Source organism: Hippopotamus amphibius, chromosome 8, assembly GCF_030028045.1.
Source record: "Hippopotamus amphibius kiboko isolate mHipAmp2 chromosome 8, mHipAmp2.hap2, whole genome shotgun sequence".
Classification (NCBI taxonomy): Eukaryota; Metazoa; Chordata; class Mammalia; order Artiodactyla; family Hippopotamidae; genus Hippopotamus; species Hippopotamus amphibius.
In genome coordinates, this window is record NC_080193.1 from 5,111,138 (window position 1) to 5,138,862 (window position 27,725).

Below are 27,725 nucleotides of genomic sequence, written 5' to 3' on the forward strand. Positions count from 1 at the left end.
GGGCTGCAGGGCCTCCCTCAGAGCCCACACCCCTGCCCAAGTGGGAAGGGTTTGCAGAGCAAGAGGAACCCGGAGCCCTGGCTTTGGAGCCAGCAGACGCAGGATCAGTCCTGGTTTTGCCCATCACTGGCCGGGCTGCTTCTCTGAGCCTCAGTCCCCAAGTTAGGTTGGCCCGGGGACGACTTCGAGGGCTGAGCACAGTGCCTGGCACACACAGGTACTGCAGAAATGGTAGCTGCTACTATTATCACCAACGGCATCCTTGCACATTTGGAAGCTCTTTCCTCAGCTCACCTGGGGCCCATAAAGAGCTGCCCCATATTTGGCTAATATGAGGTTTGAATTCCCACTGAGTGTTCTTTTTTTTTTTTAATTTATTTATTTATTATTTATTTATTGGCGGTGTTGGGTCTTCGTTGCTGCATGTGGGCTTTCTCTAGTTGCTGAGAGCGGGGGCTACTCTGTTGAGGTGCACAGACTCCTCATTGCGGTGGCTTCTCTTGCTGTGGAGCACAGGCTCTAGATGCGTGGGCTTCAGCCGTTGTGGCACGTGGGCTCAACAGTTGTGGCTTGCGGGCTCTAGAGTGCAGGCTCCGTAGTTGTGGCACACGGGCTTAGTTGCTTTGCAGCATGTGGGATCTTCCCAGACCAGGGCTCGAACCTGTGTCCCCTGCATTGGCAGGCAGATTCTTAACCACTGCGCCACCAGGGAAGACCCCCAGAGTGTTCTTGATCCGACTTTATCTTTGGTACCAGCAACTAAGGTGAGTTTGTTAGACATATTCACACGATCAGTGTGCAAAGCAGCAGGCTCCCAATTAAATTTTTAGAAGTTCAGTGGCTTCCTTTGAACAGGGACAATGGGGACCGTTCCTGAGAGGGAACTAAGAGATCTGAAGCTTCTCTGTCACAAGATCCTTGGCTGTTTCAGATCCTCCCATTTTTTCCTGAGGAGTTACTCTGGACCTCCAGCGTGGATCTGTTTTCCCCGTAAAATGCTCCTCTGTGGAGCCTGGTTCCCCGGCCCAGTCATCCACAGTGGGCAGGATCATTCCAGAGCCCAGTGACCAGCACTGAGAGGGCCGGAGGAGTCCCTGCCACCGGGCTGTCCCGGAGACAGGCCTCCCGGACACAGGCTGGTCCACGGCCAGTCCAGCCTGGTGCTGCCCGCCCCCAGTTGCCGGGGGTAGTCCCATTCACCAGGGATCTGGTGGCTCCAGACAACAGCTGGAGACCAGGAAGGGAGACTTCCGGCTACAAGCAAATGTTGCTGCTTCTTGAGGTTGAAACATTCTATCCCCAAAGTGTCCCTTTCAGCCAAGCAAAAACAATCCCCCACGGGGACCTGACCCCGCCACAGAGGAACAAAAGCTTCCCAGTTCTCTGCGTCCCAGAGACTGTCTGCAGTTTCAGGCACGCACAGCCCAGTGGGGAGAGGGGATGATCACGTGACCCCCCCAAGCTTGGCGACAAGGTCACCCTTGTCCAGCCCTGTCATCTCTGCAGGAAGAAGGGCCTTGGTTTCCTGACAGAGATGAGGCTGATGCTGTCCTGGTGCTGTCTCCCGGGTGGACGGGTTTTAGTGTCCCATCTCACAGGTTCGGAGTTGGGAACAAGGAGATGAGGTCAAGGTCAGCAGTCTCCAGAGTCCACTCAGATGGGTTTGGGGGGCTCTTCCTGGCCCTGCTTTAGGCAGGACAGTTGTGTGCATTCTGGCTGCATGTATTTATTTTTCTACTGCAGGCGGATCCGTCTCTAAGTTCACCAGCGAGGCCGCCCCATTTGTTTTCTACCAGCCATTAAAAATATTTTCCTTCAGGGAAGGAAAGAGCTTCTGGGAGAGAGAGGAGAGCTCAAAGATAAACACTCGAAGGAAACTGGCCTTTGAGGTGCCATCATGTTTCAATGGCCACAGCAGGTTAGGGCTGGCTGCCTGGGTGCAGGCTGAGGTCAGGAGGGGAGAGGACACAAACCTCGCGTCAAGGCAGCACCTTCCAGAGAAGTGTCTGCAATGGCTGCTGGGCTGTGCAGCTCTCCTCCCCTGCCCCACTCTGTCCCGAGATGAATCTCTGCAGTGACACAGCCTTCAAAGTTGAATAACCGATACATTGTGGATGGCGGAGGAAGCAGCCAGTGGAACTTAAGGCCACTGCCTACAAGTGGACAATTCGGTTCAGAGAAGGTGATTACCAACCAAACGTCTCAAGGTAAGAGGGTTGTCACACTTCAGTGAGTGACAGCATCACTGAGAAGCTTCCCGGGGATTCTGGTAGGTCTGGCGTGGGGTCCAGGAACCTGTATTTTGAACAAGCACACCAGGGATTCTGAGTCAGGTGGTCCAGGCACTGCTCTTAAGAACACGTCTGTGTCTAACGTGGTGGTAACGTGCCCCCTTTCTCCTCGCCATAACTGGCGGAAGCAGGGAGACCTTGCCCGGCAAATCGCCCCCTGAGAATTTGGACCTGGGGCTCACGGAACCAGCAGTGGCTGTGTGCCTGTATCAGGCAGGCTGGTTTCCAGGGCTACCCCCTCTCCTGCCCCACCAGCCAGCCCCCCAACCCGGTCCTGCCCAGGCTCCCCCTCATCTGCCTGTGTCTGTGACACTGCCCTCAGCAGCCTCCTGGGTGGCCCCAGACACACCCCAGGGGATGTCATCTGCGCCCCTGTTTCCTTGGGCTGCGGTGCCCAGGCCTGACCCGCCCTGGGTCTCAGGCTGCCTGTCAAGGGCCTGACAGCACTGCCTCCGTGTCCTGCGGGACCTCACTCGACTCCACCCGAACAGAACTCAGCATGTTTTCTCTCTAATCTGGCGCCTTTTATGTCCTTTATCACAAAGACTGGCCTCTCTCCCCTCAGCACCTAAGTCAGGATACTTGGGCATCACCCTAGACACTCCCTTGGTCTGCACCCCCAGCTCCACTCTAGAATAACAAGGAACAGCTACCACTTACTGAAAACATACCACAGGTAATACTCATTGCAACTCCATGACGTGAGTACTGTAATTACCCTCACCTGACAGGTGAGCAAACAGGACCCTGGGGGACCCACTTGCCCAAGGTGACGTGGTAAGCAGTGGGGTTGGGGGGTGAGCCGGGCCCCTGGCCTGTGGAGGTGGCCAGCTGCCTCTCTCAGGCCCTCCCCTCCCTTCACGGCACTGGTCTGGGGCCTCACCAGGCCCTTGGCATCTCCCCACTGGCCTCTTCGCCCTTGGTCTTACTCTCACCTGTTTTCCGAATGCAAGCAGGAAGTCCCTCTCGACTAGGAATCGGACATTGCTCCTCCACTGAAACCTTCAGAGCCTCCCTGTTTTACACCCCTGGCCCCACAGCGAACCAACGGTGGGAGCTGAGTCCTGCAGGCTGACTCGGGCGTGCTCTCAGTTACTGCTCCTTTCTGGGCCTCAGCTTCCTCAGGACCCGCTAAAAGGGCTGCAAGGTGCACGGCACCTCACAGGAGAGGGCAACGCTCACCGGAGCTTCTTCCATGTTATTGAAAAGGAAGCGGCCGGAGGGAAAGGGAGGGGAAGCGCCGGCTGTTCTGAAAGGCAGGGAAACCCACGCGGACGAAAAGTCATGCAGCCCGCTGCCTCCTCGACCTTCTCAGCCGGAGGTGCTGTACATCTCACAGGAGGTGGGGGTGGACCGACCGAACCGAGGCCACTTCGGACCCAGGCTTTCTGAGAGCAGAGCCCTGTGCCCGTGCCTGTGGCCACCCTGTGTCCACTGTGCACTGTGTGCATTTGGAATCCCGACTCGTCAGACCTCACCAGCCGGAGATCGGCTGTGGGTCAGAGGTGTGACGAGAGCTGAGCGACTGGGAGACGCTGACGGGAATATCGAAGCGGAGAGCCCAGGTCTCCCAGCACGACACCTTCCTGGCCCCAGGGACTGGAAGCCTCCCCGTAAACATGACGACCTACGGCCCATCACGGTTTCTACAACAATGAGAATATTTATTTCCTCCAGACGGTAAAAATAACATTTTTCTCTCTTTTGTAAAAGTTAAGTACCATTACATTCCATTTTCTTAAATAACAAAATCCTAAAAATATATATTAAATTGTATACAGTGCGTCACACTTCATCTTATATTTTAAAATACATGATGTTTCTATTTTATTCTCAAAGTTGCATATTAAGAGCATATTTACACATAAAGCCTTGTCATCCAAAGTCAGGATTCCTGCGGGAAGGTGAGTCGATGTGGGCGGGTCCTAGCGCTGTGTGGACCCCGAGGCGGCAGCCTCCCAACCATGTGCTCCTGACAGCGCGTCCTCTCTGAAGCAGCAGATTGACCTCAGACTTTCCTCCACACCCCACTGCTGCCTTGTTGAGTATGTTCAACTTGGCAAGACAGGAACCAGGGAGATGGGCCCCCTGGGGTCTGCAGCCAGAGGGTGAGGCCCTGTCCCCCGAGCCAGCCAGCCTGAGGGAAGGCAGCTGCGGCTGGAAGGTCTGGAAAACACCCCGTGCCAGGGCAGCTAAGCTGAGAGCCCTGGCCAGGAGGTAGAACAGTGAGGAAGGTAAACAAAGACACCAGAGGAAACAATCAAAAGGTTAAACATTCCCAAGGTGGTAGCAAAAGCAGACATCAAACAGCAAGGAGGAGACTGGAAACCCAAGAGGGCAGCAGGTGACTGGGCTACAGAGTGGGGGCCCGCCTGGCTTTGCGGGAGGCCTGGGGTGATCGTCACACAAGGCGACGGGACCTTGGAGGCCGTCCCTCTGTAAGTGCTCGGGAAGAGGAAGTGCCAGGACGCACGGGGCCTTGGTGATGGGCTGCATGCCCCGCTGGTGTCAGGACGACCTGGCCGGACACGGAGCAGGTCGGCCACTCCTGCCTGGGGCTGACAATGGGCCGTGCGGGTGGGGCCGTGTCCAGGCGCGCAGCCCCACGGGTTTGGCCTAAGGGCCTGGACAGCTGTGCTTGCGAGAGCTTTGATCTTTGCGGGTTCCTGGCTGACTGGCGTCTTGAGCCACAGCCCACACTTCAGAAGTTACGGCAACCTGGTTACCTCGCTCACACCCAGAAAGGGGAGGCCTCACCCTTTTCTCAGGGCCACCCTTTCTAGTCTCCTCCAACCCCCACTTTCTGGCCTCTAAAGTGGTTTCTTAGCAGACCAAGTGCTTCCTCCTTTGGTGCTCCCAGGTGTGCACCTCCCCTCTTCTGGGACAATTTTTGTCTCGGGTGTTTACTCAGCCACGGGGGTCCCTCTGGAGGGGTGTGGCTGACAGGTTCCAGCCAAGGTCGTGGCCGGGTCACATTTATGGAGGTGGGCCTGGGACAATTTATGGCCCTTTCTGCTCCCCCCACCACCCACCCCGTCCTGAGGCCGGTGTGGGTTTTCCGGGGCTGCTCCTGGGACGGTAAGTGCATCCTGAAGTGCTGGGCTGTGCCCAGGGTGGCAGGAAGGACAGCACTGGGGTCACAGCTCTTCTGGGATCTCTGAGAAAGGGCTGTGCCAGCTGCTCAGACACACTGTGACCTGAAGTCACGAAGTGTGAAGAGGGCAGGCGAGCCCACAGGACGCACCAAGGCCAGTGATCAGAGGGAGCCCACGGCTGTGAGCAACTGCCCCTGGCCGGGTGGCGCCCTCCCAGGCAGGATTCCACATTCCCTCTGTGCTGCTCATGGACTTATTCACAGCACAGGGCCCTCTGCGACCACACACACCTGACACTTGTGTTTGAGAGGAGATTCCATGAAGGCCAGGAATATCTTGGAGGGGAGACTGCACACGTCAGTATATTCCAGTGGTCCTTGCATGCAGCAGGCCTGTCTCCAGATACCGGGGCCGGCAGACAGCTGCTCCAGGGGGTCACCGCCCTTTTCAGATCAAAGCCTTACCCAGTGACTGGGACAGCACGTTGGCCCTCCTGTGGACACACACTTTCCCCTCTGAACACCCCTCTCCCTGCCAGCTCCCAGTGTCTCTCCTGGTTGCCGGTGTCACCTCCCAGCTGGCCCCATGCACCCTCTTTCTGGGAACGGGGTGCAAATGGCTGCCAGCGTGGCAGACCCCTAGGGAAGGCCTCAGTGGGCAGTAGCTCAGGGGCTCGGGGATGGGGTCGAAGTGCCCCAAACAAGGAACCTGTGAGGCCAGAGGCACACCGAGGCCCATGGCCTGAGTGCCTGCCGGAGAGCCGCGCTCTGACAGAAGCCAGGCCCTGCCTTCGGAGGCCCAGGTGCTCTCCCGGCTGCTGTGGCCAAGGCTGCTCTCGGACGGCAGGGCTTCTGGACGGGATGGCACTGACTCCAGCTGCCCATGGCCGTGCAGCTCTCAGTCCGTGGAGGCCTTTCCTCCGAGGGGCTCCGGTCCCCACGCCCTCCCTCCCCACCCTGCATGCTGCTCTCTGCGGCTCCCCTTCCCGTCTGGCGGCAGGGTTGTGGGACCAGGGACAAGAGCCCTCTCCTTCCCCACTGAGCCATTCCAGAGCCCACCCTGTCCCCACAAGCAGGGGCACGGAGGCTGCAGAGAGCACAGGCCGTGGGGAATTTTTCATCCTCTTTTAAAATGAGGGACATGTAAAAGGAGAGACTGCTGGCACCCTGTGTCACACTATGCTTCCTGGATGCTCAACCATGTTTACACCCCCTGTTCTGAACTGAGAGTCAGCTTAGGAATCTCGAGATAGGGCCTGGTTCAGGCTCCACGGCACCACGAGCTGCTCGGGGGCGAGGCCACCAAACCCAGCCCAGCAAGGATCTACTGAGCGCCTCGAAAAGCTTTCGGGAGGGTCTGCTGCATGAAGAAACCAATGGATGTTTCCTATGACCACCCCTCAAACTTGTCTGCTGGTCAACAGGCTGCAGAAAGAAGCCACAGGAAGAAGCCCGAGTGTGGAGGTGTCAGGTTTGACGTGACAGGGCCTCCCAGGCTGGAGGCAGCCCGTCCTCAACCAGAGAGCAAAGCCCCAGAGTTAGCATGGAGCACAGGCCTCCGTCACACTTTGGGGAGCTAATGCCCAGAGTACAGGACCAGGCCAACCCCCGGGAGAGCCTCAGAACTCTCTCTGCCTGGCCTGTTTCAAACCATAAAGACCAGGAAAAGCAATCTGCGTGTGGACAAAACTGAGAAGAAGCGCTACCTAACCAATACCTGACAGTTGTCTAGAACGTACCTGAGCCCAGTGCTGGACACACCCACCCCTATCATCTCACCCCACTGTCCCGACCCCCCGCTCCTAGATCAGAGAGAGAGAGAGAGAGAGATGCAGGAAGCACGACGCTGGGACTTTCACTCTCTCTCCTAAGTGCAGTGATGAAGCAGGTCGAATCCAGGCTATGCTGCCCCTGTGGCTGGTGCCCCAAAAGAGGCCGAGGGAGAGGCAGGGAAGGGTCGGTCAAAGGAAACCACGGGAGAGGTGGTCCCCAGGGTCCTCGAGCTCAGAGGGATCTCGTGTCCTGGGCACGGAGAGGGGAGCTTTTAGTCACTCACAAGAGGATTACGGTCATCTTGTTGACTCTGACCCTTGAGCTTCTTCTTAAAGATGGAAATTGAAGTGGAAGGCTGATAAAAAATGCTCCAGATTTCCCCCGACGTCCCTGGTTGATGACAGTCCCTAAGGTCCCCCGAGGCAGGAACTCGATGGGATCTGTCAAACAAAAATAACTTAATTTTTCAAATAGAATGGAACAAAGTGTCCAAAACAACCTACCACCTCATGAGACACCTATACCTATAAAACGGGCCATTTGCTGAGGCGAGGCCTTGGGAAACCTCACAGCTGCCTTTAGAGACCTGAGGGACTGCGGTGCGGGGGACCCGGCCCTGTGGGGTGGCAGTGCAGTGGGGCAGGTTCCAGCTCAGTGGAACGAAAAACCCAGCTGGCAGGGTTATTCCAATCTGGAAAGGGCTGGCCTGAGAGATTACGAGTTTTCAAAATTCTTCTTTCTTTTTAAGCAGAAGAACTATTTCAAATGACACTAATCTGGAATTTCACCTAGCTAAATAGGATGAAGGCAAACCTGCTCTGCTTGGAGTGGTCCTGCCTTTCTGCCCACACCTGCCCCACCCCCATGCCAGACCCCAGGGCTGCTTGGCAGGGAAGCTGCAGAGGGACTTGATGTCAGATAGGAGTCGGACATGAGCTCCGGGGCCTCAGCGTGGGGTATGGTGCTGGGCCCTATAGAGAGCATCCTGCTCTCTCCCTGCTGTGGGGGGACATGCAGATGGGACTGTGCCTGAGAGGCTCCCCCAGAACGTGTGAACTGTGACTTAAAAAAAAAAAGAGAAACACATATACAGAAGCTCAGAAAACAATAATAAGGACATTGTTTCCACTGAAAAGTGTAAAGTGCAGGGAGGAGAGGCCTATGGGGGCTGCCAAAGTGGCCAAGGGCAACCTTTACAGTGCAATGGAGGAGCCAGCATTTAATGTACAACAACGTCTGTGGCAGAAGGTCAGGGAAAAGGTAGCTTTTACAGGACACCAATAATCAGGAAGGCCTTGAAATGGAGAGAGCCTTTATGTCAATTACATCTCAGTAAAACTGGGGTAAAAATAAAGAAATGGAGAGAGTCTGGAACAGGAACCACAGGGGAGAGAGCAGAGGGTGAGGAAAATTAGCACCCCGCTCTGTACGTACATAAACATCAGAGCACGAACAATTACCCCTTTCCTGGAAGGCAGAACAGTTAAGCCTGGACAGCGGAAGTAAGGGAAAAAATATTTTTTTCCAAATTGGTCACAATTGAAGGATGAAGCTTTTAAAAGCTTAAGTAATTATTAAGCAATAGTTAATAGAATGTTGGAATTCTCTTCCTAAGAATGTCTCACAGCTTCTAGAAGGCATCAGGAAATATGCCTGGTATTGGCCTAGGAATCTCTGCTCTTACGTAAAGATCTCTTCAAGGGGCCAGCACAAGCCAAAAAATGGAAATTGTCCTGTTTTATGCCCAGACTGTTTCAATTCTCCTTGAAATCGTATCCTTTAGACCCAGTAGCAAACACAATCCCTCAAACCATAGTGAGATTTGTCCAGTTGTACATTTCACTCTGCAGAGAATGAGGAATGTCTATGGCCTCACGATGCCCAGCACTGAGGGCTTTGGAGTTATGTTCTGATGTTACAAGTGCTCTCAGACAACTGAAGCGCAGTAGGAAAGGAGCTCTGAGCCTTCCGCTCCCGGAGTCGGGTGGCGCTCGTACTCACTTGAAGGTGATGTGCAGAAGCATCTTTGCTATGATGGCTGTGACTGTGAGGATGAGGAGCGTTGCCAGGCCATACACTGTCCATCCTGCAAGTGCAAAAGACAGGGATGACTGGACTGTGTGTGTGAGCTCGCTTTTCAGAAGGAGGTCTGTGTGTGGCCCTGAGTGAGCCCTGGCAGCTCAGAGAGGCAGGCCTGGCAGAGGAGTTCCCTGCACGCAGGGGCAGCCACGGAACGCAGCTCGAGCTGGGCTGGCCGGGAGCCCCAGGCCTTCAGAGCACCTCGCCTTGTTCTAGACTCTCTCTTGGAGACAGGCAGGCAGTGTGGTCCAAAGCACACTCAACTCGGAGTTGAAAGGGGTAGTGCACATTCTGTCTCTGCTACTGGAACCACTGTGCAACCGCAGATGAATTACATAAACTCGCTAGCCTGTTTCCTTATCTGAGGAATGGGATGTGTGACCTGTGAAATCCTACAGATACACAACCAATAGGATACACAGGGAGGGGTTCTCCTCCCCGACTTCCTATTGTGGGTCCTGCAGGGGAAAACCTCTAGTCCAGGGAATCACGAATGGTATCTGCAGCTCTACCACCTCATAAAGGCTCCAACTTCCTCGGCAGAAAAGAGAGCATGACAGTCTGTACGCGACCAAGTTAGCCAGCCTGAACCACAAGATCACTACCCCCTCTCTACCTGTCTCCTGCAGGACCTGCCTTCACAGCTCTGGTCACTGACTTTTCATTTTGTTTCTTGTTTTTCTCCTTCCACTTATAAGCCACAGGAGGGCAGGGATTTTGTGTGGTTCATCGTACAGTCCAGTGCCTACAACAGAGCCTGGCAGCATTAAAGCACTTACGTATCTTCTGAATGACTGAATACACAGAGCTCGGGCAACTGCTGATGCACTTGGCGAGCTACGACTTAGGGCCGTAGAAAACACTGGATTAGCTGATTAACAACCATGTACTAAAGGCACCCATGTTGGATCTTGGTGGTGAGCACTTTTACCTAAGGACTAAGGAATCAAGCTGAAGAGAAAATGTCCTTCCAAGGCCAGGAGCCCAAACCTGCCTCAGAAAGAGAAAAACCCAACAGCACTCTATTTCTGTAACCGCCAAGGGTGCTGCCTCCAAGCTCTGTGGCTCCCACCCCTTTGATGGTGCCCGGGAACTGCTACCTGGCACGGTCTGGGATGGGTGGCTGGGGCTGGTGGTGATGACGTAGAGGACTTTGGAGGACCGGGCAGCGCTGACGCTGAGGTTGGCCTGCTCCGTGATCACCTCAGCCAGCGTCTGGTTGGCAGTGGGCCTCTCCTGTGGTGGGTCTTCCTTGACGGCTGGAAGATCAAAAGGAATTAGCTGGGGGAGAGCTGGTGGAGACAATGAAGAGGAGCCACTAGTTATGAAGAGAAGGCAGTTTTCTCTGGTTCAGTGTGGGGGCCAATTCTCTTCACTGGCCCCACTGGCCTCACAGCAGAACCTACCAGCCTTGGCTCTGAAGGAGCCATCTGACGGGTCTCTGCGTGGACACCTGAACACGCTTTAGGGTTTTCCTTACCTTGTGCCTCTGCAGCTCTGGTCCCTCTGCCTGGAAGGCCCTCTTCCTTCCTATCTGTCTGCCCCAATCCTACCAGTTTCTCCAGCCTGCCCCACCCACGGGGAGACCTCCTCCTCTTTCCTGTAGCCTCACACTGACTGAACTCTTCTCGAGGCCCTTGACGTCCAGGACAGAGACTGCCAGGTCATGGACACCTGCTGTGTTCTCACGTGTGGGCAAGGAGCTGTGCCTAGCACACGTGTGTCCACATTACAGGGGCAGGAGTGCAGCTCCATGTTAGGAGGGTCTGAAGATGGTAAGCCAGGCTTTGGGGATTGGCTGGGATGTTCAGAGGCAGGAGGATGGACCAAGTGGCCTCTTCGGAACCGTCCGATTCCACCCAACTCAGCTCTTTCTTTCAGTTATTCTTTTAACCCTCCTGTGAAAACTGTCATGACAACAACTAAAATAGCAGAACTCACAGGTGGCACCTCGTTTCTGTATCGTGAAGCATGTTCAAGTTATAAAACGGGGGGTGGGAAGACCTGCAAGTTGAGTGGGCAGGTCCTGACATGTAGTCCTCCCAACAAAAATTGCCCGAGGTCTGCACAGCACAATGGGGTGTGAGGGGAGCCTGAGGAGGCCGGGGTCTTACCTTGGTATAAGACAGCAAATCCCTGGGCCTGATTGATGCGATCAGAGAAGAAATACAAAATGACAAAGTCCAGAGAGATGTTAAAGGATGACGGTGGGCGATTCCTCCCGTTGAAACGGACCAGGACGCGGTGGGTGTAGCCGTCCAGCAGCTCCACCATGTCTGCGGAATCCCGGATGTCAAACAAGGTGAAGCTGAAGTGGATGTGGGAGGCTCCCGGGACCCGGATGGTCCAGTAGCAGACCCTCCCTGTTGCGTACGCATCGGGAAAGTCCGGGGAATAGACCACAGAAGTCCTGGCCGAGTAATTCCCACCGCAGGCGCCGACCAGAGCTGCAGGAGACAAAAGGACACCAGCCCTCAGCCAGGGGCTCAGCCACAGGGCTCGCTTTCCAACCTGTAACAAACAAAACTTCCTAGCTGACAGGATCCAGTTTGGGATGTTGTTTGTTGTCTGCAAAACCAGACTGTCTTATGTTTCAGGATTGAATCACAGAATGAATCGCTTAAACCCTGAACAAATGACTGGAGCCTTTTTTTTTTTTTTGCCCAGGAGACCTTAAAGTTACCACACAGCACAGTGGTGTGGTCCAGGCGGGGGATGGGCTTGCATCAGAGAGTCTGGGTTCGGGATCAGCTGGGTCATGTGATCCCAGGGGCCACACTTCACATCCAGGCCTCTTGCATCTCTCAGCTTTGAGGGTGGAGGGACCACCACCCACTTGCTCCCGTATCACATGAATGTGCGAGGATAGCTGAAACAAAGCACATGAAAACACAAGACCTCTCTGCTGGGGGCGGTCAGTGAGATGAGGTCATAAAAAGCCGAGAGCATCCTGGGTACCTTAGGGAGATTAGGCTCAAATGTGGCGCCACACTTGTTTTTCAAGTGGGAAACTGGCACAAGAAATGACCTTCTGCAGACAGGAAACTCACTGATCACTATGCAGCAGCACATTTGATGTCTATGGACTCCTGGTTCTGAGGGGCAGGTTCTAGGAAGGGGATACCACCACTTCACTGTATCGTATGTGCTGAAGTGCAGATAAGATCCTGGAAATGAAAGTCCTGGAGAGAGAGGGTAGGGCTGGGATTTAAAAGGCCGGCTTTCAGGGAGCTCTGCTTCCCGTTAGGATGCAGAAAGCATACCAGGGTGCTTCCACTCTAACAACGAGAAAAAGCTCAGAACTTTTCTTCAACCCATCGGAAAGCTGAGGTCTCAAGACAACTAAGGCAATTTAATTCTAAAAAGTAAGAAGCCTCTCTGAGGAGAGTCAGGCCACACAAAGTGCTTCATCGTTAACAGAGAACAAGAGGAAGACGGGGCTGCCATGAAAGCAAGTAAGAAGAAAGCAGCTAAAATTTTAACACATTTCTAAAGGCTGAATGTGAGCTAGCCTCTCAGTCCAGGATGATGGGGGCCTGGACACAACAGGAGTCTGCACTCACCTGCAAGCAGTACTGTGTAGGCCTCCACCCAGTGCCCACAAGAATGACCAGGGCAGGGCAGGAGACCAAAGGGTCCCCATTGGTGGCACCAGTGAGCAGGAGGTGATGGGGCACTGCTGGGGGACAGGCCTGAAACCCTGCCCTCTTCCAGGACCCTTCTCTCAAAGGAAGCAAAGGCCTTAAGCTGCAAGGAGAGGGGCAGTAAACCCTGCTGCTCCCAGGTCCAGCATAGAAGCAAATCTGTCTGTCCCTGGGGAGGGAGCAGGAGACTCTCTTGTTCCTGTCAAAGACTCATTGCTTCTGCGCAAAGAGCAGAGGCAAAAGCCATCAGCCCCTGGTTGCCTTGAGACCCAGGATCCTGCACCAATGCAAAGCAGAGGTCTGCTACCCAACGGAGGAGCAGGAGACCCTCTTCTTCCTGGAATCCCCTACAGATACAAGGCAGTGCTCGGCTGCTGGGAGAGGGGTATTCGGGGATGCTGGAAAGGCCCTGCCCCTGAAGCCCAGCAACATGACGTGTCTAAGATGGAGGATGGGGCAGGAGAACCAAGAATCCCTGACTGCACCATGAGCACAGCACCAAGTAACAAGTAGCAGAAGTCAACCATTGACGGAGGGGAAAGGTCATGGGCATGGAGGAACTGCTCAAAGCTGAGGGTGGAACGGGAACAATGAAATAACCCCACTGGTAGCCCAGGCTCCACACTGAGCACCAGGTAACAGCAGCCATCGCCAGAGGAATGTGAAGCCCGATGTGCACTGCAGGTGAAGACAGAAACAGGGAAACCCAAACCCGGCTCGAGCACTGATAGATAGAAAGGCTCAATCCCCACAGCGGGCAGGCCTGCCCACTTCCAGATGTAAATACACTTCCTCAGCCTCTTCTCTCCTTCTACACATAGTGTATAGTATTCAATACAATATTACAACACACAAAACATTAAAGCAAGCAAGAAAGAAAGGAAAATAAAAGACATTGTCAAGAGACAATACATCTGCTAATCATGTCACGATATATATACATATCGAGTGATTATGTTGTATACCTAAAAATACAGTGTTATATCTCAATTATATCTCAATTTTTAAAAAGGGAGATAAAACAGTCCACAGAACCAGGTCAATAATGACCTAGACATCAGAACTACAAGGAAGAAAATATCTAGGGGGAAAGATGGACAACACACTTGAACAGATTGGAAATTTCAGCAGAAATATGGAAACTATAAAAGACAGTTGGATGTAAATGCTAGAAATAAAATAATATTAGAGATGAAGAATTCCTTTGATGGGCTTAGAAACAGATTACATACAGCTGAGGAAAGAATCAACACATTTGAAAATAGGTCAGTAGGGACTTCCCTGGTGGTGCAGCGGTTAAGAATCCACCTGCCAATGCAGGGGACACGGGCTCGAACCCTGCTCCAGGAAGATCCAACACGCCTCGGAGCAACTAAGCCCGTGCGCTACAACTACTGAGCCTGCACTCTAGAGCTAGTGACCTACAACTACTGAGCCCACATACTGCAACTACTGAAGCCAATGTGCTCCGCAACAAAAGAAGCTACCGCAATTGAGAAGCCCACATACTGCAATGAAGAGTAGCCCCCATTCGCCACAATTAGAGAAAGTTTGTGGGCAGCAACGAAGACCCAACACAGCTAAAAATAATAAATAATTTTTTTAAAAACAGAAAAGAAAATAGGTCAGTAGAAATTATCCAAAATGAAACACAGAGAAAAAAACAAACGAAAAAAAGTAGAACAGAGCCTCCAACAGCTAGAGGGAAATTATCTAATGGTCTAACGATACATAATTGGAGTCCCAAAAAGAGAAGAAAAAGAGAATATGATAGAAGAAATAGTTGAAGAGATAATGGCTAAGAATGCTCTAAAGTTGATGAAAGGTTATTTAAGATTCTCAGCAATCTCCAAGCAAATAAAACAAAAATTTAAAAAGCAGGGGCTTCTCTGGTGGTGCAGTGGTTAAGAATCTGCTTGCCAATGCAGGGGACACGGGTTTGATCCCTGGGCTGGGAAGATCCCACATGCTGTGGAGCAACTAAGCCTGTGCACCACAACTACTGAGCCTGCACTCTAGAGATGGCGAGCCACAACTACTGAGCCCATGCACCGCAACTACTGAAGCCTGCATGCCTAGAGCCCGCGCTCCACAACAAGAGAAGCCACGGCAATAAGAAACCCACGCACCACAACGGAAGAGTAATCCCTGCTCACCACAACTAGAGAAAGCCTGTGCGCAGCAACAAAGACCCAATGCAGCCAAAAAAACAAAAAATAAAATAAATCTTAAAAAAAAAAAAAAGCAAAGGGAATTCCCTGTCAGTCCAATGGTTAGGACTTGAAGCTTTCACTTTTGGGGCCTGGGTTCAATTCCTGGTTGAGGAACTAAGGTCCCACATGCACGACCAAAAAAAAATGAAGGTGAAATAATGCTTTCTCAAACAAAAGCCGAGAGAAGCCACTGACAGTAGACCAGCATTAGAGAAAACTGCTAAAGGAACTTCTTTAGGCCAAAAGAATATGATACCAATATATAATGAAACCCAGATTAAAATCCTGGCTCTTGCATTGTGTTTAAAAAAAAAAAAAAAAAGATTATGATACCAGATGGCAAATAAGAACATAAAAAGATGTTCAACATCATTACAAATTACGGAAATGCAAAGTAAAACCATGAGTTAACATGACACACCTGATAGAATGGTTAACATTAAAAAACAGGCAATACAAAAGCACAGGTGAGGATGTGGAGCAATTGGAAGTCTCGTATATTGTTGGTCAGAGTACAAAACAGTACAACCACTTGGGGAAACAGCTGATGGTATCTTATAAATACTGAATACGCACTTAATGTACAGCTCAGAAATGCTGGAATTCCTAGGTACTCACCCAAGAGAAATGCAAACACATGCTCGTCAAATACCTGTACATGTATGTGTATAGCAGCTGTACAGTATCTTTATCACAGACCCACGTTTATCGATTGGTAAATGATGGATGAGTTGTGATACACTTGCACAAAGGAATGCTTCTTAGCAATAAAAAGGAAATACTGAAACAAACACGGGTGAATCTCAAAAGTATTCTAAGTGAAAGAAGCCAGACACAAATGTTTAACTGTGTGATTCCACTTACATGACTTTATTCAAAACACAAAACCATACAGATGGAACACGGGATCAGTGGCAGCTGAGGGCTGCGGCTGGTGAACACAAAGGGGCAGGAGAGAACTTTCCAAGGTGACAAAAATGTCCTGTATCTTGACTGCATGTATATTTGTGAAATCTTACTGGACTATGCTACTAAAAGGGTGATTTTACTGTATGTAATTTCACCTAAATAAACCTAAATTTAAAAAAGATTCCTGGGTTCTAATCTTGACTTCACCATGTACTAACCATGAATTTGAGCGAGATACTTATCTTCTGTATACTTCAGTTTTCTCTTCTACAAAATGAAATTAATAATACTTTCTCCCTCACGAGGTTACAAGAATTAAAGTGAGTTGATACATGTAAACTGTTTAGTATGAGATCTGGCATACAGTACAAGCTCAGTTACGTGTTAGCTATTTTACTATTACTATTTGAAATGAAAACTGATTATCAGGTTAAACTGACATTTTAACAGCAAAGGCAGACATTAAACTCAGAACCTTCAATTCCCAGCTGTGTGCCGTGCTGACAGCACATCCAGTTCAGCAATTTTGAGAATAAACACATGACATCCATGATGGATTATTAAAGTTCAGTGATAAGTCAGGAAAAAAAGGAAACGCAGTGCAGATAATAAGGAAACTTGAAACAGTTATATATTCAAAATCTTATTTTTTGAAGGGGACATTGGCCTGACACACAACCTGGGATGTGTCTTTCAGTCAATGTATGTCATTGTTTAATTGGAGGCACTTTTTTCCCTCAGTGGCATATAAAATAATGTTGCATCTCACAACTGATGGCATCTTGAAATCTATGAAATACAGTTACTAATATAGTTCCAGCTGTCAGATCCTATCTGTCCTTAGGCCCTCAATCTTTTTTACCATTAATCTCCTCTCTTCCCACCAAAATATAAGTTCCATGAGGGCAGGATCTCTATCTGTGGGGCTTTGGGCAAGTTACTAAACTTTTATAAGCCTCAGATTTCTTGTGGGGCAAATAAGGATAACAGTACCTGCTTCACAGTATTATGAGAATTAAGGGAGAGAATGCATGGGAAGAGGACAGCGCAGTGCCCTGTAAATGTAAGTGCTCCACTAATGTTACCATGTAAGACCCAACCACTACGACTCACTTCTTCCCTCAGTGCCTAGAAGCTGAGGGAGGTCAAGAGGCCAGCCTGGGCAGTCCCTGTGACCCACTGCTGACACCCGCCTATCTGACCTTCAATTTAGTTCTCTTAATTCAATACCTTAAATTTTGGGGGCAGCAGAGGCTCTGAAGCCTCCATCAGCGCTGCATTTACACACAGAACACAACCTACCTCAGCAACCTCCCTAGGCTCACGAGAGCCTGCTGGAAAACCAGCCACAGAGCCTGTGACAAATCTCTTGATGTGGCAACAAGGACTGAGCAGACGGCTTCTGCCCGTCTCTCCCGAGGCTGTTGTTCTGGGAACGCAGACACTGCAACCTGGCCCCTTTCTCACATCTCTAACTCCTCCAATCTCTTTAGAGGGGCACCTCTGCCCTCCCAGTTACGGGACAGTCCGCACTCACCATCTGCGAAACGCTCAGCCTCATCCAGTGGATCACTAGGATCTCCATGAGGAGGTACATAAACTCTGTAAACTACTTTACTCCCGTACAGACTGTTTCCACAGTGCTGCATTCTGTACCTTTCTTTACAAAGCTGTGGGGTGTGAATTATGAGTTGGCTGCTGTCAGGGGCCCTGCTGGTCAGCACACATCAGGGCCTCTGAAGGCTGGAGGAGGCGGCCTCTCGGTGCCACTGTTGCTAGTCCTCGAGGGCACGGAAGCCAGAGGGGCAGCTTCTGGAGGCCCACAGAAGCGGCCAGCTTGATTGTGATCAGAGAGATGGCGCAAACTTTGTTCACATACTTTTAAAGTGTTAAACTGGGTCTGTTATTATGACCTATTTTGTTATTGTTAATAAAAGGGATTTTAGTTGCTGAAAATAGAAAAATAAATGTGGCAAACCTGAGTCTGAATCCTGGCTCTGGCACTTACTAGCGTGGACAAGTTTATTTAATCTTTTGATCCACAGTCTCCTTATCGACTGGGCTGTTGCAAGGATTAAATAACCAAATAAAGAGCAACAACAACAACAAAATAAATAAAAATAAACAAATGCCCCAGCATCAAGTCTAGCATGAAGCAACAAGCACTCGATAGAGAGGAATTTTTTTCATCATAATTAATTTGTCTTAGGGCACTTTTGTATGAGGCTCAGTACTATCTCCTAGAAATATTCTAGTATCAAAGATGATACCTGGCACGAAGGTGACTGACTTTAAACCAAATTATTTCCATTTTGCACTTCCAGTACAGGCACTATGTGAAATAAAACATAATTTATCTGCCATACTGCAGATACCCAATAAAAATGTGCTAAATGAATGAAAGGGTATTTTATTAAAAACTATACTTATTTTTATTGATATGAAATTTACCATTTTAACCATTTGAAAGTGTACAATTCAGTGGTATTTACTATAGTCACAATGTTGTGCAACCGCCACTACTATCTAATTCCAGAAGATTTTCATCACCCCAAAAAGAAAACCAGTACCTCCTGAGCAGTCACTTCTGATTCCTCCCCTCTCCCCAGCCCTTGGCAACCTTTAATCTGGTTTCTGTCTGTACGGATTTGCCTATTCTGGACATTTCTTAAAAACGGAATCATAAAATATGCAGCCCAGTGTGTCTGGTTTCTGTCCCTGAGCATCATGTCTTCAAGGTTCATCGTCTTGTGGCAGGTGGCAGCACTTCGTTTCTTTTGGGGGCTAAACAACATTCCCTTGTATGGATGGACCACATTTGGTTCACCCATTCATCCCCTGATGCACACTTGGGCTGTTGCTGCTTCTCGGCTATTACAAATAACGCTGTCCTGAACACTCGTGTCAAGTTTTTGTGTAAATATGTTTCCAGCTCTCTTAGGTCCATACCTAGGAGTGGAATTACTGGGTCATAAGGTAATTCTGTTTCACGTTTTGAGGAACTGCCAGACTGTTCCAAAGAAGCTGTATCATTAACGTTTATACCAGCCACGTACAGGGTTTCAACTTCTCCATGTTCTCACCAACACTTATTTTCCATTAAAAAAATTAACACTATATTCTGTTTAAAGTAGAATAGTAGGTAGCGAGCCCACACACTCTGCTGCTGTTTACTACAGGTCCACGGCTTGGTGGTAGCGTGAGCCCCAGCAGGCTATTTAAGCTCTCCACATGCTGGGACTCTCTTCTGCACACTGAGAGGGATGACAACAGTGCCCTCCTCAGATGGCTGCCAGGAGGGCCCAACATGACCGTTCTTATGAAGCCTTACAGACTACGGACTCAGTGTTTATCTCCCTTTTGCACTTAACAGTATACCAGGCAGGGACTTCCCTGGTGGTCCAGCGGTAAAGAATTCGCCTTCCAATGCAGGGGATGAGAATCTCAGGAAACTAACATCCCACATGCTGAGGGGCAACTAAGTCTGCACGCCACAACTACTGAGCTCACATACCTCAACTAGAGAGCCTGCGTGCCGCAAACTACAGAGCCCACGCACTCGGGAACCCATGTGCCACAACTACAGGGCCCACGTGCCCTGGAGCCTGCGTGCCACAACTAGAGAGAGAAAACCTGCACGCCACAACAAGAGAGCCTGCAATGAAGAGCCCATGTGCCACAACCAAGACCTGAGGCAGCCAAAAATAAATCAACAAATAAAAATAATAAATAAAATAAATATTAAAAAAAAAAGAGTATACCAGGCACTTTGTAAGCTCAGCCAACATACTCTCCTGGGTTGGGGTGTTGAGACAGAGGATTTTATAACAATGACCTCTGGAGATGAAAGGCTAGATGGATGTGCAGCGCAATATTTGGCAACTATTCTCCCTTAAACATTAGCTAAGGTTCAGCCTTTATCAGATGTACTAACACTGAGCATAACAGGATATACAGGAAGCCACTGGCAGTCTCCAACAGCACACAACTAAAAAGACCAAGAAGTAACCACGTGACCTCTGCTCGCCAATCCTTCCCGTCCTCCCCCACAGAAAAGCATACTTTTGACAGCGTCTAAGCTGTAACCTGCGAAAGCATCCGTGACGAACTCAGGCTTGGTTTTACAGTCATCACAAGTAGTAGCTGAATCGTGTCCTCCAAAAAGGTATGTTTAAATTCTAATGCTGGTGTCTGTGACTGTGACCTTATTCAAAAACAGGGTCTTTACAGATGTTATCAAGTTACTGAAGTCGTACTAGATTAGGGTAGGCCTAATCCAATGACTAGTGTCCTCGTAAGGAGACACAGAGGCACAGACACGCAGAGGGAAGACGGCCACGTGAAGGAGGCAGAGACTGGAGTGATGCGGCTACAAGTGAAGGAACGCTGAAGACCGCCAGCAGCGATCGGAAAGTAGGAAGGGGCAAAGGAAGATTCTTCCCTGGAGCCTTCAGAGGGAACACGGCCTTGACAACACCTTTACTTTGGACTTCTAGCCTCCGAAACTACGAGAGAAGAAATTTCTGCTGTTTGAAGCCACCCAGTTGGTGATAAGTTGCTATGGCAGCAGCCACAGGACACTGACGTGTCACATGACATTCCGGCTTAAAACTGAGCCACTTGGCCTAGTCGAGATGTCAACATCTACTCTAGCCTCGTGCGTGACTAACAAAGACACTGTAGACTCTACAGTGTATCTCAGTAAGCTCAAGCCTCTCCCTTTGTCTGCCTCATTTGTGACTATCTCCTTTCTGCCATCTTAAAATCTGGTGTTGCACTGCTATGATGGCTCTCACAAAGTCTCTCTACCACTGTGCAGACATGGGTGGATTACAGGGATCAGCTTGCCTAGTGGTTAGAGAGGTCGAGGCCCCAGGCCACACCCCATTCGTACACTCTGCCCCTGGCCAGCATCTCACAAGTGTGGCAGGTCAGGGTACACTCAGTACCAGGCCTGGGAAGACAACTTAAACAAGAGGACCTTAAAGCTGATACTGAACCATTACGTCAGTGTCTCCATTACCTTTTCTAGGTTATCTAAGCATCTCACAATCGGCCGCATCTCTTCAAAGCACATGGCACAACTGTAATTAATTACTTGTTAAAGGTCTGTCCTTCCTTCTAGAGTCTTCTGATTCAGTGCTGTATCCCCAGGGTCTGGTCAATGCCTGCCTAGCCTGCAGTAGGTCAGGCCATATGCACTTGGCAATATTGCCTAGTGAATGAACGAATAACGGGGAGGGACGAAGGGTGGTCTGGATGGTTCCCCTGGCCCAGGGTTCCCATGCCTTGGACAGTGCTGGGCACGGGGCATACTCACTGTCAAAGACGATGATCCTGCCATCGCCCCCACAGGGCTGGGAGTGATCCCCGAAGCAGACACTGTTGCACTCGGTACTGGCTGCCTCCCCGTACTTCCAGTAATCAGGATTGTTTCCACAGAAGCAAGCATAGCTTGACTCCATCCCAGCAAACTGCCACAACAGGGAAGCAGCACTTGGTAAGCGTCGGTCAGAGGTGTCAGGTGGCCTGAAGGAGCCTTGGCAGGGTCAGCTCCCAGCAAGCAACCACCTCGTCTTCTCAGCCCACCTTCCCCTGGGACCTCTGCCTCGCCCCACCCACAACCACACACTTCATTACATGCTGACCAGTAACTACGCACCATCACGGTGCTTCCCCTTCAGTGAGCATCCCTCAGTATGTTTGCATTTCTACTGTATTTAAGTAAGTTAAAGGTGGGGGGATGGGGGGAGGAATTCCATTAACTTGAAACATTAATAATAATAACAGCTAAACATTTTATTGAATGTTTACTATATGCCAGATGGTAAGTGCTTTAAAGTTAGTCCTCACAGTGAACTTACTGTAAGCCCCATTTAACATTTTTATCTTTTATATTACCATACAGTACAACTGTTTATATGGTGCACAGTCCTCTGAATTTTAACCCATGTATAGATTTGTACACCCACCACTACAGTCAGGACACAAAGCAGGTGCGTCACCCCAGGAACCTTCCCTGTGCTATTGCTTTAATAATAGTTCTCCCTCTATAACCTCTGGCAACCACTAGTTTTCCATACTAGAGTTTTATCTTTTCAAGAATGTCATATGCCCGTGTGTCCACCCCCCCCCCACCCCATTTATATGTTGAAAGCTAATTCCCAATGTGATGGTACTTAGTGGTAGGACCTTTTTTTTTTTTTTGGTCTTCGTTCCTGTGCATGGGCTTTTCTTTCTAGTTGTGGTGAGCAGGAGCTATTCTGCGTTGCAGTGCACGGGCTTCTCAGTGCAGTGGCTTCTCTTGTTGTGGAGCACGGGCTCTAGGTGCAAGGGCTTCAGTAGTTGCAGCATGCAGTAGTTGTGGTGCATGGTGCTATTTTGCTCCTCAGTATGTGGGATCTTCCTGGCCCAGGGGTCCCGTGCATTGGCAGGTGAATTCTTAACCACTAAGCCACCATGGGAGTCCCCAGTGGTAGAACCTTTGGGAAGTGATTCATGAGGGCTTGCTCTCATGAATGGGATTAGAGCCTTTATAAATGATACCCTTGCCCCTTCTGCCACGTGAGGACACAGTGAGAAGATGGCCATCTATAAACCAGGAAACAAGCCATGACTAGACACCAAATCTGCCAAAGCCTTGATCCTGGACTTCTCAGCCTTCACAACCATGAGAAATGAATGCCTGGTTTAAACCAAGCATTTTGTTACAGCAGCCAGAATGGACTAAGACATCATATACTGTACATGGGATCATATAGTATGTTACGTTTTGAGACTGGCTTCTTTCACTCAGCATAACGTCTCTGAGGGTCATCTGAATTGATGCATGTATTTATAATTTGCTGAGTCTGTTGTATGAATGTACCACAATTTGTTAATCCATTGGGTTGTTTTTAGTTTTTCATGATTATAAAATAGAGCTGCTATAAACACTTGTGTAGATTTTTGTGTGAACGTAAGTTTTCTTTTCTCTAGGGTAAATACCTAGAAATGGGATTTCTGGGTTGCAATTTCTCTACAATTTCACTAACACTTGCTTTGTCCTTTAAAAAAAAATTACAGCCATCCTAGATTATTTATTGTATGAAGTGGTATCTCATTGGTTTTGATTTGCATTTCCCTATAGACTAGTAATATTGAGAATCTTTTCACGTGCTTATTGGCCATTTGTACATCTTCTATGGAGAGATGTCTATTCAAATCCTTTGCTCATTTTTCAATTGGGTTGTTGTCTTTTTATTATCACATTGTAAGAGTTCTTTACATATTCTGGGCATCAGATCTTTATTCAGATGTATGTTTTTCAAATATTTTCTCTATTCTGTGAGTTGCTTTTTCACTTTCTTAATAGTGTCCCAGATACACAGATGTTTTAAATTTTGATGAAGTCCAATTTATCTGTTTTTTATTTGATAGTTTGTGTTTTTGGTATCATAACTAAAAAAACATTGCCTAATCCAAGGCCATGTATATTTATACCCATACTTCTTCCTAAAGTTTTATAGTTTTACCTATCACATGTAGGTCTGTGATCCATTTTTAATTAATTTTCATATATAATATGAGGTAGGGGTCCAAATGCATTCTTTTCCACGTGGATATCCAGTTGTCCCAGCACTGTTTGTTGAAAAGACTATTCTTTCCCCATTGAATGACATGGTACCCTTGTCAAATATCATTTGGCCTTAAATAAATGTATCCGTTTATCTCTGGACTCTAAATTCAATTCCATTGGCTTACATGTCCATCTTTATGCCAGTACTATAGCTATTTTTTTCAGTAGCATAATTTAAAGTTATGATGTGATGTAAAGACAGGGGTTCATTTTTTTCATACAGAGCTCCAGTTTTTCTCCAGAACCATTTGTTGAAAGACTATCCTCTCTCCCACTGAACTACCTTGGCATCTCTGTTGAAAATCAATTGTTCATCTAAGTGCAGGTCTATTTCTGGACTCCCTCTCTAGTTCCATTGATCTATAGCAGAGGTTGGAAAACTCCTTCTATAAAAGGTCATACAGTAAATATTTTCAGCTTTGTGGGTCATATGGTCTCTTCTCAACAACTCAACTTTGCTGCTGCAGCATGAAAGCAGGCCTGGACAATATATAGGGGAATGGGTGTGGCTGTGTGTCAATAAAACTTTTTTTACAGAAACAGGTGGGTGGTAGGATTTGGCCCACGTGCTGTTGCTGACTCTTGATCCATGTACTATTCATATGCCAATACCACTGTCTTGATTACTGTAGCTTTACAGAAAGTCTTGAGGTCAGGCAGGGCAAATCCTCCTAGGATGATCCCTTTAAAAATTATTTTGGCTATTCTAAGTTCTTTGCCTTTCCATGTAAAGTCTAGGATCAGCTTGTCGATTAAAAAAAATCTGCTATAGGGACTTTCCTAGTGGCGCACAGTGGTTAACAATTCGCCTGCCAATACAGGGGACACAGGTTCGAGCCCTGGTCTGGGAAGATCCCACATGCCTTGGAGCAACTAAGCCCATGAGCTACAACTACTGAGCCCATGTGCCACAACTACTGAAGCTCGAGCACCTAGAGCCCGTCCGTGCTCCACAATAAGAGAAGCCACTGCAATAAGAAGCCTGTGCACTGCAACGAAGAGTAGCCCCTGCTCGCCACAACTAGAGAAAGCCCGAGTACAGCAATGAAAACCCAACTCAGCCAATAAATAAATAAATAAATATTTTAAAAACCTACTATTATTTTTATTAGGATTGTATTGAATCTATAGATCAATTTGGGAAAAACTGACATTTCAACAGTATTGAGCCTTCCAATCTATGAACAATGTCTCCGTCTCCATTCATTTATGTCTTCTTTAATTTTCCCTTGCAATGTTATGTAGTATTCAGTGTACAGGTCTTCAAAATCTTTTGTTAAATTTATTTCTGTTATTTATGCTACTGTAAATGGAATTTAAACTTTTGTTTTAATTTTTAAAATAAAACTTTAATTAAAAATTATTTTTAAAATTAACAATTTTTTAAATTAAAAATTTATATTTAATTATTCAATTCTAGTATATAGAAATGCAACTAATTTTTGTATATGACCTTATAACCTGCAACGCCACTAAATTTACTTATTAGTTCTAATAGCTTTTTCACAGATTCCTTACGTCTACATACATGATCATCTTGCCCAAAAATAAGGAAAATTTTACTTCTTCCTTCCTAACCTACGTGCCTTTTATTCATTTATTTTTCCTTATTTTATTGGCAAGGCCCTCCAGCACAATGCTGAACAGAAGAGGTGGCAGAGGCCATCACTGTTTGTTTCTGATCGTACATGTAAAACACTGAACCTTTCACCATTGAATATGAATTCAGCTTTAAGGTTTTTGGTAGATGCTCATAATCAAGTTCAGGGAGTTCCCTTCTCTTCCTAGTTTGCTTATGACTCTTCTCATTAATGGGTGCTGTGTTTTCTCAAATGCTTATGCTGTATTTTCATTTTGAAATAATTCCAAACGTACAAAAAAATTGCAAGAATAATACAAAGAACTGCCCTGTCCCTCTCGCCTAGAGACCTACATTCAAGTTGGCAACTGCCTGCACTGTAACCTTTGTAGAAGAGGATCCAACCCAGCATCACAGATGTACTCAGCTGTTGGGTCTCTTCAGTCTCCTTCCATCTGGAATAGTTGTCAGTCCTTCCTTGACCTTTGTGATCCTAACAGTTTTGAAGAATAAAGGCTATTTTATAGAATGTCCCTCATTTCAGATTTACTTAGTGTTTGATGCTTAGATTCATATTATGCATTTTTGGCAGAAATATCACCAAAGTTGTGTTATGCTCTTGACAGGTCAGGTGGGACACAGTATCTGGTGGGCCCATCACCGGTGATACTAACTTTGATCACCTGCCTACGGCAGTGTACGCCAGTTTTCTCCACTGTAGAATTACTTGTTTTCCCTTTATGGCAGTATTTTGTGGACAGATCTCTGAGGCTATACAAATATTCTGTTCCTCATGCAACTTTCACTCACTAGTAAAACTTTTACTCACCATCCATGAGGATGTGGAATATTTACATACCTTGATATTTGTTCTCTGAATCAATCATTACTATGATAGTGGCCAAATGGTGAACTTTCTAATTTCATCATTTCTTCTACATTTATTAGTTGCCATTCTCTTGTAAGGAAATGCTTTTCTTTTCCTCATTTATTTATTCACTTATTTTTTCATATGAGCTTAAATTTGCAGATTCTTATTTTATTTAAAGGAGTATAGTTATTACTCTTATCATTTGTTTTGAAGCTCAAATTATGTTAGACTTGGCCAGTGGGAGCCCCTCCAAGCTGTTTCCTGTGTCCTTTTGACAAGTCCCTCACATTACTTACTTTCTTGTACAAGATGTTTCAGAATCATCTTGTGCTTTCTCAAAAAAAAAAAAAACACAAAAAACATCTTGTGATTTCTATAGAATCAGCAATTTTCTCCAAGGAGCCCTAGTTCTTTTTAATGGAGAACAGTATTTATAAATCAACATATGAGCGCTAAGTGTACCCTTTACTACCAGTGTGTCACTGTTCCCAGGCCCTCTCAGTGGACAGAGCTAGGAAATGTACACATATATACATACAGACACACACACTTTTATACTTAAATTTATTTCTATTTCTCTCTCTATATAGTTCAGAAACTATGTGCTATACTAATAACTTCAATCCCTGTCCAACACTATAGGCTTCACTCCAGTTTTCCCTGGCCCCCTTTCTCTAACAGTGAGAAACCTGGCTCCATTATTCCCAACATAGTTATGTATATGCTCAACCTGGTTGCAGCAACCAATCGCTTGTTTACATTGGGCCAACTGCCTTGCTCAGCCACCTGCCTCACACAGGCCCTGAACCCTGCCAATCTACTCTCCTTGCTCGGGCTGGATTAATGATCTTTTGAGTGAATTATTAAGGAAGGGAGGGAGGGAGGGAGGGAGGGAAGGAAGGAAGGAAGGAAGGAAGGAAGGGAATTTTTTTTTTGATGTAACAAACAATAGCATTATTGAATCTTAATGGCCAATGAATGAGTTTCAATAGGAGAATGGGTAAGAAGGAAAGAAAATATTTTGGACTGGTGTCCAGGCAAGGGCCCCTTAATGTATCAAGGAAGTAACCACTATCTTGGCTTCTTCCCAGATCCCCCATAGAGCCAGAGATGTCTGCTCAAGGAAACATGCAACTCTGCTGGAGGTCAAACTGGGATGTAGACTTTGGGGTTTTCCCTCCCCTTTTTTCTCAGTCTTTGGACAGAGTGCTGCCTCACGCTCCTGAATTCCAAGCCTCACTCTTCCTCCAACTTCTCCTCAGCAGAAAGTATAGTTGTACAGCTTCACAGGCTGTTTTTTAAAATTTTACATATGTTTTAAAGGTACCTTAGCAGAATGCACTTACATTTATCTTTTTCTATAGGTACACAGCCACAGAACTCTTACCTTGAACCTTTGACTCCGACAAAAACTGATGCAGGTTTGTATGGTAAGCTTGTTAGACGTTTTACTGGCACCAGTTAGAGGAGGTGGGTTTCCATGATCCTTATAGCAGCCAAGGTTTCCAGGCACTGGAGAAAAAAGAAAAACAAAAGAACTTTACAACATCTGGCTGTGAAACACCGAGAAGGAAAAGCGGAAAAGCATGTTGTGCCAGGTACTCTCATCTCAGCCAACATTTCCACTCCTAAGGTGCAAATGAGTAACAAGCAA

The 27,725-nt window shown here is 48.1% G+C and overlaps 1 protein-coding gene across 2 annotated transcripts in view; it reads right to left on the reverse strand.

The window, feature by feature from the left end:
• Positions 1-3,758: 3,758 nt before the first annotated feature.
• KREMEN1 (kringle containing transmembrane protein 1) overlaps positions 3,759-27,725 on the reverse strand; it is a 62,247-nt gene continuing 38,280 nt past the window's right edge. The window contains exons 4-9 of one of the 2 annotated variants that reach the window (XM_057744056.1): positions 27,459-27,583; positions 21,324-21,477; positions 11,352-11,684; positions 10,335-10,496; positions 9,160-9,244; positions 3,759-7,598 (exon numbers count right to left, since the gene is read on the reverse strand). In XM_057744056.1, the coding sequence (XP_057600039.1) occupies positions 7,430-7,598; positions 9,160-9,244; positions 10,335-10,496; positions 11,352-11,684; positions 21,324-21,477; positions 27,459-27,583 (1,028 nt within the window). In that variant the 3' untranslated portion in view covers positions 3,759-7,429. The remainder of the gene's footprint in view (positions 7,599-9,159; positions 9,245-10,334; positions 10,497-11,351; positions 11,685-21,323; positions 21,478-27,458; positions 27,584-27,725) is intronic. The other variant, XM_057744057.1, reaches the window with a different exon arrangement.